This window comes from Rhinoderma darwinii, chromosome 12 (genome assembly GCF_050947455.1).
Source record: "Rhinoderma darwinii isolate aRhiDar2 chromosome 12, aRhiDar2.hap1, whole genome shotgun sequence".
In the NCBI taxonomy this organism is placed as follows: Eukaryota; Metazoa; Chordata; class Amphibia; order Anura; family Rhinodermatidae; genus Rhinoderma; species Rhinoderma darwinii.
The window spans coordinates 66357227-66369373 of NC_134698.1; the positions used below are offsets into that span (position 1 = coordinate 66357227).

At 42.2% G+C, this 12147-nt stretch overlaps 1 protein-coding gene across 3 annotated transcripts in view; it reads left to right on the forward strand.

Moving 5' to 3' along the window:
- Positions 1–12147, forward strand: part of MNAT1 (MNAT1 component of CDK activating kinase) — a 109507-nt gene that overhangs the window by 21725 nt on the left and 75635 nt on the right. For all 3 annotated transcript variants that reach the window (XR_012851306.1, XM_075843701.1, XM_075843702.1), the window contains exons 2-5: positions 1285–1437; positions 5383–5456; positions 8028–8131; positions 9503–9643. Coding sequence is in view for 2 of the 3 variants with exons in the window: in XM_075843701.1 (XP_075699816.1) it covers positions 1285–1437; positions 5383–5456; positions 8028–8131; positions 9503–9643 (472 nt within the window). In the remaining variant the exon portion in view is untranslated. The remainder of the gene's footprint in view (positions 1–1284; positions 1438–5382; positions 5457–8027; positions 8132–9502; positions 9644–12147) is intronic.

Sequence of the window (12147 nt, forward strand, 5' to 3'; positions counted from 1 at the left end):
AAAGTCGCCGTGTAGCCCCAGCCTAAAACTTTACTATATATCAATATATATGAGATAGAAATAATAATCTTTATTTATGACACACAAAATTATGGACGAGATAGAATGACACAAAATAAATCCATATAATATCTTTATTATGGACTAGATAGAAAAAAAAAAAAGAATATTTTTGGGACTAAATAGATAGATATGAGATAAATAGATAGCTATGCCTCCAATTCTTATATTACGAAGGTCAAGGTTTAAAAAATAAAAATTATAGAGAGAGAGAGATATCACGGGGAAAGTATTGTGATCATTGTGACAGGTTGACAAAATGATCACATGCCTAGAGACGGCCGCTACAGAGCAGCAGAGTGTGTGAATCTGCAGGACGTTCTGGAACGTCCCTGCAGAGTTAATTGCGGACCGACTGGACGTTCATGTCTGAGCGGTCCGCAAATGTTTAAAGGGAATGTATCGCCTATATTTTTATTTTTTTACTAATTAAAACCAGATATTTTTTTTTCTAATCTTTCCTGAGCTGATGTTGACAGCAGTTAGAGCTATGCTTTACGGCAGTCACATTGACCATTGGGACCTGTAAATAGGAGGGGACCTATTGATTTCTATGTGAGCGCTTTTCTAGGCATGCTCTGTGACTTGTGCAGGAAGCGATAGAAGGAGGAGAGCTGTGTCCATCACCTATTGTCAATGCTGTCGCCTCTGTTATCTATATAGCGGTGTTAGGCTTCGTGCACATCTGAGTCAGGGCTCCATTCAGGCATTCTGTCTGAGCTTTCCGTCAGAACGGAACCCTGACTGAAACAAATGAAACCCATAGGTTTCCGTTTGCATCACCATTTATTTCAATGGTGACGGATCTGATGCAAATGGTCTCCGTTGTGCAAGGGTTCCGTTGTTTTGACGGAAGCAATACCGTAGTTGACTGAGCTATTGATTCCGTCAAAAAAACTGAAACCTTACAGAATGGAGACAAACCGAAACCATTAGCAACGGAAGCATTACCATTGAAATCAATGGGGATGCAAACGGAAGCTATGGTTTCAGTTTGCCTTTCCGTTGATGGGTTCCTCCGATGGAAAGGTCCAACGGGAACCGAACGCTGATGTGAACAGGCCCTTAGAAATGGCTCAATAGACTTTTCAACATTTCTATAAACATACATAGACACATTTTGATGCCTGTATACAAATACCAGTTTTAATGATCCGATACATTTATTATGATATTGCATTTTTTCTTGGTTTTACGCTATTAACTGTTTTTTTTTTTTTCTAGATGTGAAAGTTGTGTCGAGCTTCTCTTTGTCCGTGGTTCTGGCACATGTCAGGAATGCAATACTCCTCTCCGGAAAAGCAACTTTCGAGTTCAGCTCTTTGAAGACCCCACAATTGATAAGGAGGTGGAAATCCGCAAAAAGATCTTAAAAATGTGAGTCTCGTGTGCTGTATCACCAGGACAGATCCCTTTAACCTAGAGTTATTTAAACCTTGCCATACACATGAGAGAGCTGTTGGCAGAATGCTGGTTCGACCAGCAGCTATCTCCCCCATTCTCCCAGTAAACATGCATGCTCAGCTTGGCTAAATGTGCATGTTTATTTTAATGGAGAGAGGGGAATAAGCTGCTGCCAGACACTTCTGGATTTGCGCACAGCTTTTGCTGCGTTTTTGTTGTTTTCTGCAGTGTTATTTTCTCTACTTTAGGCCCCATGCACACGACCGTAAAAAACCTCAGTTTTTGCGGACCGCAAAAACGGAGCCATTCACTTTCATTGAACACGGACACCTTTCCGTAGCACTACGGAAGGGTGTCCGTGCCGTGGAAATGTTCCGGGAATTATGGAACATGTCCGTTCTTTTGCATTTTGCGGGCCGTGCTCCCATACTTTTGTTAGGCCCCGGGCACGGTCGTGTGCATGGGGCCTAAAAAAAGAAAAAGGGTGTGGTCAGATGTTACTTTAAAAAATCTGCATACTGTTTTGGTTTGTGGCGCTTTGGTGGTATTTTTGAGCTTGTTTGTTATTTTTTCTGGCGTTTTTCTCATAGGCTTCTCTGTAGTACTTTGGAAAATCACAGGAAAAACTATAGTACTGAATGACACTAAAAAAGGCCACCAAAAACACCATTAAAAAGGCATGTTAGATTTTTTAAAAACCCCGCTGCCTGGGTAAGTTCATGTTGGGCAATATACAGAGGGTACACGTGGCATGGACATGGCTAAGGCCTTCGATTCTGTAAAATGATTACCTCTAAAATTCGGTTATGGAGACCGTTCATTAATAGGGTCTCTGTAATATACAAGTCGCCCTATGTCAGAGTTTTAGTGAATGAGGTGTTTCTCTCTCTCTCTCTCTCGCTGCTATTTGCGGTTGCCATTGAAACGTTAGCCTTGCGTATGTGTCGGACCCCCACCAATCATATACTGATGACCTATCCTGTGGATAGCTCATAAGTTGTCTGTGCCTGGACAACCCCTTTAATATTCTCAGGGACTGCTCCCGGTCTTATGATGATCGGATAAGCCTACTCAAAACGATAGTCCTGCCTAAAATGTTGTATATGCTGGAACATGCAGACTCTCCTGTTCCTAAGCGATTCTTTACTATGTGCGGTTGAGGTAGACCTAAACTTAAATTAACCTTTCTGCAAGGTCCTAAGGAGGATAAAGGTGCAGCTCTGCCTGACTTGTCGATATATATTTTTCGGCTGGATAGATTAGATACATCCCCACATGGGTCTCTGGATCTTTATTGTCCAATGCTGAACACGGCTTAGCCCCTTTTTTTGAATCTTTATGACCTTATAACCTGCAGCTGTCACCTCTACTCCTTCTCCAAAAGCTAGCAATACAGGTTATCCGTATGTGTGAAATTTGTGTCTTGCTTCACGGATATGATTGCGGAGATCCCTTTATGCCATAATCCAGCCCTCCCTAACATGTACAGATTGCAATTTTGGAATGACCTCAACGTAAATTAGTTTTTCCCGGGTATTAAACACTGATAGTAATGTTTACCCTATTGAAAATATGATAAATGCCGATGCCACCCTGAAATTCTTTTAAGTGTATGCAACATAAACATACTCTCAATGGTCAAATCTCAGCCCATCCCTTAACTCTTTCCTCATATCAACTCATTGGTATCCTTAAATCTCCTGGACCTATAATTAATATTTTTCAACTATCCACAAGATAGGTGATAGATGTCTGATCGGTGGGGGTCCGACTGCTGGGACCCCCACTGATCACGAGAACGGGCTTACCTTGCCATTCCTGGGAGCCCCATAGGAATGGAGCGGTAGTGTGCACTCTTTTCAATGGGGCTGCCGAGTACGATCTTTGGCAACCCCATAGAATTAAATATAGTGGTTGCCAAGCATGCGCACTACCACTCCATTCCTATGGGGTAAGCCCGTTCTTGTGGTCGGTGGGGTTCCCAGCGGTCGGATTCCCACAGATCAGATATTTATCACCTATCCTGTGTATAGGTGATGAATAATGATTATGGGAAAATCCCTTTATTACCCACTTTGCCTGCAGAGGATTGGGTTGAAGTGATTGGTCACATCTATTAGTCTCACCCCGCTGCAAATAACACATTTTTCCAACTGTATATCACTCACCAATACCGCCTTACCCTGATTAGGCTATTCCATATAAGCAGATCCTCATCTACCAAATGGCATAGATGCTCTGATCAATGGGCAGATTTCAAGCACCTCCTCTGAAATAGCTCTTATATTAGCTCATTCTGCTCAGAATTAGCGGCCCACCTTTCTGAAATCATTCGGAAACCTATCACTCTCTCAGAGGTTTATCCATTAGGCCTTCTTATGGAGGATGATTGCTCCGACTAAGAGTACAGTTTCCTCCGAGAAGTGTTATTTATGGCTCGTAAATCAATTGCCATTCGAAGGAAGGCAGAGGGACCCCCACCGCGCTCCCAATGGAAAATCTCCTCTCTGGCCAACGATACTCTCCTATCTGAAATCGTGGATGCCCAACTAACTTCCAGCAGGTGTGGGGATTGTGGTGCTAGTTCCTTATGTCTTTTTAACACTCGTGGAATCTATAATATGTATAATTCATTGCTTTTCTGTTAAGTCATTGCGCAATTTTGATGTCTTCTCTAACTCTATGCACGTTGTCATTTACACCAATACCTACGTTGGTCAAAACAACATGTATTTGTTGTTTATACAGTTGTATTGCTTTCAAAAATATATGTATATATCCTTCAATAATACAAAAATAAATAAAAAAATGGTTCGATCTCCTACAGTTGGATCATCAGATGTACGTTGGATCTTCTATATATGGCAATTCCGCCATTAAAGAGGTTGTCTCATCTTAACAACCTCTTTCTATACTGAAACCAGCCCAGCGATCTGCTGATCTCCACGGGTCTGTGTTCAGATAACTGCAGATCAGCTTTTATTGCTGTGAAAGCTCTGGCTAGTCGGTAGGTTTTTGTTTCAAGGAGTAATGTAGTAATTACATTTCAGCCATTCAAGGGGTTTTCCCATCTGGGACATTAATGACCTATCCACAGGATATTCCATAAATGTCAGATAGATGCGGGTCCTACCTCTGGGACCCTATCTCTACAACTGGGCCCCCTATATCCCGTTCTACCTCTCTGTGTTGCGGCTGAAGGGTGTGATTTCTGACCATGAAGAAGAAATCGGTGTATCTCGCTGAACTACGTTGTTTCCGTAAGTCCTGTAGAACTGAATGGTAGTTACGGAAACAGCGTAGCTCGCATGCTAAGTTTCTTCCGTAACTGCCATTCGCTACTATGGGAGTTATGGAAACAGCGTTGCTCAGCGAGATACGCGGTTTTCGTAACTTCTGACCATATAGTCAAGAAGTGGCCGGGGAGGCAGCGGGACAAGAAAAAGGTAGAACATGGTTTAGGGTGCCCCGTTCTAGAGATAGGTGCGGTCCCAGAGGTAGGACCCGCATTTATGACATGTCCTGTGGACATGTCCTAGATATCCCTGATGGTAAAACCCGTTTAAGGCGATTACCCAGGAATCCTAGTCTAATTTGACAAGCTCATGCATAGAGCTGTCAAATATGCACATAAACATGTGGGATACAACCGGAGTACACGTAATATATGGCATGTTGTAAATCTTTGTGAGAACACACCAAGTATTATACCATATTTAGTACAAGAATGTTAGTAGAGGCGATTGGGATGTATCCTGAAGTGCTTTCTATTTCATGTGCTAAATTGCACTATGTACTGACACCTAACGTTAGGAAAATATAATAAACTAAATTTATATTGATTAGACATCCATTATGCTCAGTGGATGTTGCTAAATTATTGAATTAAATTTAAATTTTCTCCATCTTTCTTACTAGATATAATAAACGTGAAGAAGAATTTCCATCTTTGAGAGACTACAATGATTTTTTGGAAGAAATTGAGGAAATGGGTATGTCTATTTGGGGATTTACAAATTTGAAATATAATTGTAAATTGAGCTGACAACGAACTTTCATGGCAATGCAGCTTAGCTATTTATTAACGATAAAAGTAAGCCCCTAATCTCCAGTGGTCTGAGCAGATACTGCACTGAATTACTGTATGTGACACAGGGACGCTGCAGATTTGGGGCAAAATCTTGGGCAGAAAGTCTTTTTACGGCTCTTCGCTATAGCAGTATCGCTACAAAAAGGATTGTTAATCGCTAGTTGATGGGACGTTCATTAAGGCCTCATTCACACGACCGTAGTGTTTTTCTGGTCCGCAAATTCCAGGACCGTGTTCCGTGAAATGTCATCCGCAGTTCATCCGTATGTAATCCGCAAAATGCGGATAAAAAAAAAAAAGCCTAGGTAAAACAGGATGACGACAGAACTCATTCCCGGTCGTCGCCTAGCAACACTTCCGCAAATCCGCAAACTGCGGTTGACACACGGAGGTGTACCCGCATTTTCCACGGGCCCATTGACTTCTATGGGCATGTCCGCATCGAATTTGCGGGCCGTAATAAGACATGTCTTGAGTTTCTGCGGCACGGATTTGCGGACATGCGGAGACCCGTGAAAACACGGATAGTATGTATGGGCCCATAGAAATGAATGGGTCCGCAATTCTCCCGGTGATTTGCGGGGGAATTGCGGACGCAAAAACACGTTCGTGTGCATGGGGCCTAACTAAACATAAACTTGCTGCCTGCAGATAAGCCACTTTTTTTTTTTCTTTACCTGACCGGTCAACTTTAAAGGATGTTTTCCATTAATGAAAGTAAAGGCTTACTGCTAATATATTTACCAGTGGCTTCCAAACTTTCTGAGGCCAGGATCCACTTTTGGCTGAGACTCTTGTTTGGGACCACCCACTACCGCACTTTGCCCCATACTAAAAATAAGTCCCTCCAACATCTCAAACAACAATAATTGTATTCAAAACCAGAGAATACCATCCAAAGAACGTATTCTCCCTCTATTCTGCTACTCGGCTGTATTCTCCCTCTATCTTCCTGTATTCAGCCTCTATCTTCCTGTATTCTCCCTCTCTCCTGCTTTTCAGCTGTATTTGACCTCTCTTATGTTTTTAAACTTTATTCTGACACTTTTCTTCCTGTCCTCCTGTATACTGCTTCTATATTCCCTGTCCTCCTTTATATTGCCTCTATACTCCGGTCATCCTCTATACTGCCTCTATACACCCTTCCTCCTGTATACTGCCTTTATACACCTGTCCTCCTGTATACAGCCTCTCTACGCCTGTCCTCCTGTATACTGCCTCTCTACGCCTGTCCTCCTGTATACTGCCTCTCTACGCCTGTCCTCCTGTATACTGCCTCGCTACGCCTATCCTCCTGTATACTGCCTGTCCTCCTGTATACTGCCTCTATACTCCTGTCCTCCTGTATACTGCCTCTATACACCTGTCGTCCTGTATACTGCCTCTATACACCTGTCCTCCTGTATACAGCCTCTCTACGCCTGTCCTCCTGTATACTGCCTCTCTACGCCTGTCCTCCTGTATACAGCCTCTCTACGCCTGTCCTCCTGTATACAGCCTCTCTACGCCTGTCCTCCTGTATACTGCCTCTCTACGCCTGTCCTCCTGTATACTGCCTCTCTACGCCTGTCCTCCTGTATACTGCCTCTCTACGCCTGTCCTCCTGTATACTGCCTCTCTACGCCTGTCCTCCTGTATACTGCCTCTAGACTCCCTGTCCTCCTGTATACTGCCTCTAGACTCCTTGTCCTCCTCCTGTTTACTGCCTCTAGTCTCCCTGTCCTCCTGTATACTGCCTCTAGACTCCCTGTCCTCCTGTATACTGCCTCTAGACTCCCTTTATTCTGGTATCCATCCTCTGCTACTGCGAAAGGTATTCTTGATATTACTGAACACACTACAGTCAGCACAGTTAATAATGACGGCACTGACTGATTCAACACACTACCAAAAGGTGGGAGGTCACATGAAGATCAAGAGTCAAATTTATTGGCTCTTGCACACTGCATGGTGGGTGGGACCGGTCATCATTGGTGCAAGCAGGCGCCAACTTCTTTCCTTGCGCTCGCCAGCGCTTAGTGATGTAAGTGAGCGGGCTCAAGATATCCTCCTGCTGTGCGTCGCTGAGGCCCAACTACGGCCACTGATGGTTGGTTATGTGACCAAAGGTAACAAATAAAGGGCTGGAGAGCCACATGTGCACCCAGAAGGCAAATCCGTGATATATACATGAGATCATTTCTCCATTTTACTATGTTATATGAAGAAAGGCGCATTCTTCTGACAGTTCAGGTTTACCATTCTGAGTCTGGGATCAAACGTTGCAGTCAATTGTGCGGTTCTGCCAAATTTTTTGCAAAAATCACGGCAAAACATGCATTTTAAGTGCAACATGTGAACCCGGCCTGATTTGTTTACGCTTTAACCTCTACCTTCTGTTGCTTACAGCCCAGTTGATGATGCCTCATAAAGTCAAATATTTGGGTTTTTAGTTTTTATCCTTTGTTTTTTTTTGTTTTTCTCTCTTGAACAGTATTTAACCTGACAAACAATGTGGATCTGGATGACACAAAGAGAAAAATTGACCAATACCAGAAAGAAAACAAGGACACAATTCAAAAAAATAAGATAAAACTGGTTAGTGCCGTGCGACGTTATACCCATCTGTCCATCTAACCATGTGTTGCTATATGGACATAACAGCGTATTTTATCTATATCTGTTATATAATGGACCAAGTTTTGAATCAAAGTATAAGGAGTGCATATTACTCAAAATGCTAACTACAATATAGTAAAGTAAAAGAGGCCAATTTCAATCTCCGAGCTGTTGAGTTCAGGATGTGAGGTCCAGCAGGTAGATTTACCATTCATTCCTTTCTTTCCTTGGTGAGGTAGATTTTTTTATTTATTTTTATACATTTTGAAGTGGTAAGTCAAAACTAAATGGACTTAAAAATGTTTTACAACTCTTCTGAATGGCTTCCTCTGATCAGATGAGTTGTGAGAAAATGTCCTCCGCATATATACCCTTATAGGATAAAGTTGGCTATAGATCTTGGTCCCATCCCCATACGACATACGTTTTTTAAGATTTCCTTTGGTTGGACACCAAGGGTTAAAGGTTTGGTTGTTTGTTTGTTTTTTGTTGTTTTTGTTTTTTAAGTGTGGACCTGCTAGGGATCAGCTGATCATTGGGGGTCCGACAGCTGACAGCGGCCACTGCAGGAGAATTGTGGTGTTACAAGGCAACCCATTTAGATAAATGTGTGGTGATGTAATACAGAGTCGTTGTGAGTCCTTTTCTTTGCTGCATCTCTTTACTCTGGCCCCAGCACATGACCCCCTACTCTGGCCCCAGCGCATGACCCCCTACTCTGGCCCCAGCGCATGACCCCCTACTCTGGCCCCAGCGCATGACCCCCTACTCTGGCCCCAGCGCATGACCCCCTACTCAATGACATCCATTTTCCCTAATAGGACATATGCGAAGGGGCTGTCTTAATGGGACAACCCGTTTGATGATCATAACTGTTCTGGACTGGTTACGGGTCTTCACTCCCCATCCAATTGGATACATGTCTGATTAACATGTCATTGAATTATACGGTTAGAATATTCCTTTAGTTCTGCTGAATAATAAATTAAACTATTCTATACCTTTCTTCACGTTATGCTTGACCAAAAGTGAAAACATTTTTAGTATCTAAATTATGTGAAGTTTATAATTAAATCCTGATATTTTTTGTAGGGAGGGAACAGCGTGAAAAATCAGTTTGTTGGCATAAATATGAAGATTATTTTCTTTTTTTTTTTTTGTTAGATCTGATGAGACTTTAGTTGTAGTTGCAACTTCTGCTAAATATTCAATCAATGACCTAGACTTTATTATGTTAGATTTGTTCAGTCATCTTACTAAATAAATAATAAATGTCTAAAATTAAATGTGTCATCAAAAGTAATGTCATGTGGAATGGCTTGTAACGAAACCACGTTATATTGTACATAGACCAGGGAGCAGGAGGAGCTGGAGGAAGCCCTGGAATCTGAGAGGCAGGGGAAGGAGCAGCAGAAGATGCTTCTACAGAAAGAAGAGCGACTCCAACAAGTGATGAAAAGGAAGAATAAGCAGGAGCTGTTGGATCAGCTGGTAAACGACAAATCAGCACCATCTTTCCCCCTCTTAATTGCATTTGTTTTTCTTTTACACAATTTCTAGTCCTTTCGAGCCATCGAACATGTTATCGTATCAGTAATGCTTGAAGATTTTTAAGAAGAAAGTTCGCTATTTGATTGTTTTGACAGCTGACTGACCTGCCATGTGACATCGCATACACTGCTGAGTAACAACGAATAATATTGGTCACCGCCCTTTACTGAACAAGTCTACAAGCTCCGCCTTATAGACTCATTCAGAGGCTGGTAACCCCTGTACACTCATTTACCCTAAACTAAAATGACTAGCAGCGCACATCTGTTTCAGAGATTTCTGGGGAATGGATCGTAATATGGCACTCGCATATTGATATGGGGCCTTACTGTACCCCCTTTTTTCACGTAGCATAATATTGTGCTTTGTTGTTGCATGCCACATGTAATAATAAAAAATAATAATTACGGATTCATATGCAATGCGTCCAGGGATAAGTATCTCCATCATATGGTCCCTTATTCTCTATCTAATGTAATAATGCAGACATTTAGCATACAAGTTATTAAAGGGTTTTTCCCATAAAATACATTTATGACATATCCACAGGATATCAGAAAAAAGGAGATTTTTGAAGCAGCACTAGTCCCGAGTATGGTGCGGTGCACGCTGTCAAGCCAGGCAAACCCACTCCAGCACGATGTATATCCAAAGAAGTGGTTTTATTTTATTTGTATATCAAAGTGGTTTTATTGTCAAGACATCCTAGCTTGTCGTTTGTGGATGTCTTGACAATAAAACCACTTTGATGATTTGAAGACGTGTGCTGTTGTCCTACTACTTCTTTGGATATCCACAGGATATGTCATAAATGTCAGATAGATGCGGCTCCCACCCCTGGGACCCCCACCTATCTCTAAAACGGGACCTCCTAAACCCTGGGACCCGCATCTATCTGACATTTATGACATATCCTCTGGATATGTCATAAATGTCCTTCATGGGAAACCCCTTTAAGTAACTGTAGCCTGTGTATTGAAATGTACTGTCATTTATATCAGCTGAGACCTATATTTAGAAGCGTAAATACATGGGAATTGGAGAATATAGCGCTTCAGCCGTTCTGGTCAATCGTGACATTCCTTGTGCTTTTAATTGATTTAAGGTGCATTAGCTGCAGAGTAGTCAGATCATTTGTTTACACAATTAAAAAGCGTACCCTGGTAGTCGCTGCTCTTTGCGGGTTTTACCCATTTTACAATTAACCGTTCCACTGGGCTCCGCTCTACCATATAAAAAGCTTTTGTGTGTTATTGAATTCATACAATGAGGATCTTGTGACATTATCGCTCCTGTCTTCTTTGCTTCGGTGGTCCTGAAACCTACACCACTGAAGCCAATAAAAATGGATTCCCTTGACCGAACACTTTCTATGCTTGGCGACTTCCAGGCTTCTAACAGAGCGCATGCTGTATTATGTTATCCTATGAATGCTAAAGCAAATGCTTGCCTGTTTTACCTCTACTTATAAAGCAGTGAACATAAAAATACAAATGTCTGCTGTAGTTTTGCCCATACAGATGTAGCACCCACAGTAGTGCCCAAATAGATGAGATAGTTGTGCCATTGTAAAAGGTCCATCTATAGTAGTGCCCCTGTAGTAGCACCACTATACTCTAATAATACATGACTTTCCAACTATATCAATATATTATTGGGCTCAACTACAACAATAGTTGTAGTACCCTAACTTTCTAATACAGTCTGGTCTGGAGTAAGATTTAGTTTTTGAGCTTGGGGACTGTGGCTTAAAATAGAGACGTATAAAAGAGTATCCGGCACACCAATTTTGAAACAAAGGTATTTTTATTTTGTTTTTGTTTTTAATGCCAGTGGCAGAGTGCGACGTTTCGGTCTAAGCGACCTTCATCAGGCACTGAGCCGTGCTGGAAAACTGCATAGACGAGCTCTAGTGGTGCTGATAGCGGCTGACCGCTGTGTCATGTCATGTGTCAGCCGCTATCAGCACCGCTAGCGCTCGTCTATGCAGTTTTCCAGCACGGCTCAGTGCCTGATGAAGGTCGCTTAGACCGAAACGTCGCACTCTGCCACTGGCATTAAAAACAAAATAAAAATACCTTTGTTTCAAAATCGGTGTGCCGGATACTCTTTTATACTCCTATTTGGGTTGGGCCCCTATCCGTGCAAAACCCCATCCTTCTACGTATCTGGTGCTGTCTGAACCTATACACACATTAAAATAGAGATGTGTTTGTTCACATTCATGTGCCCATATAGACTGTATATGGATGTTTACTGTATTCAGTGAATTTCTTTATTACCTGCCTGTCTGCTATAAATTCTTAAAACTTTCTTCATCAGGCAGTTGCACTTTGCAAGATACAGCTCCCAGAATAAGACTTTGAGGGCTGTATCCTTTGCCTGGCATTCAGCTGAAATGGACCATTGTGAGGAGAGCATGGTCTTTTTACATGCGCTCAGCC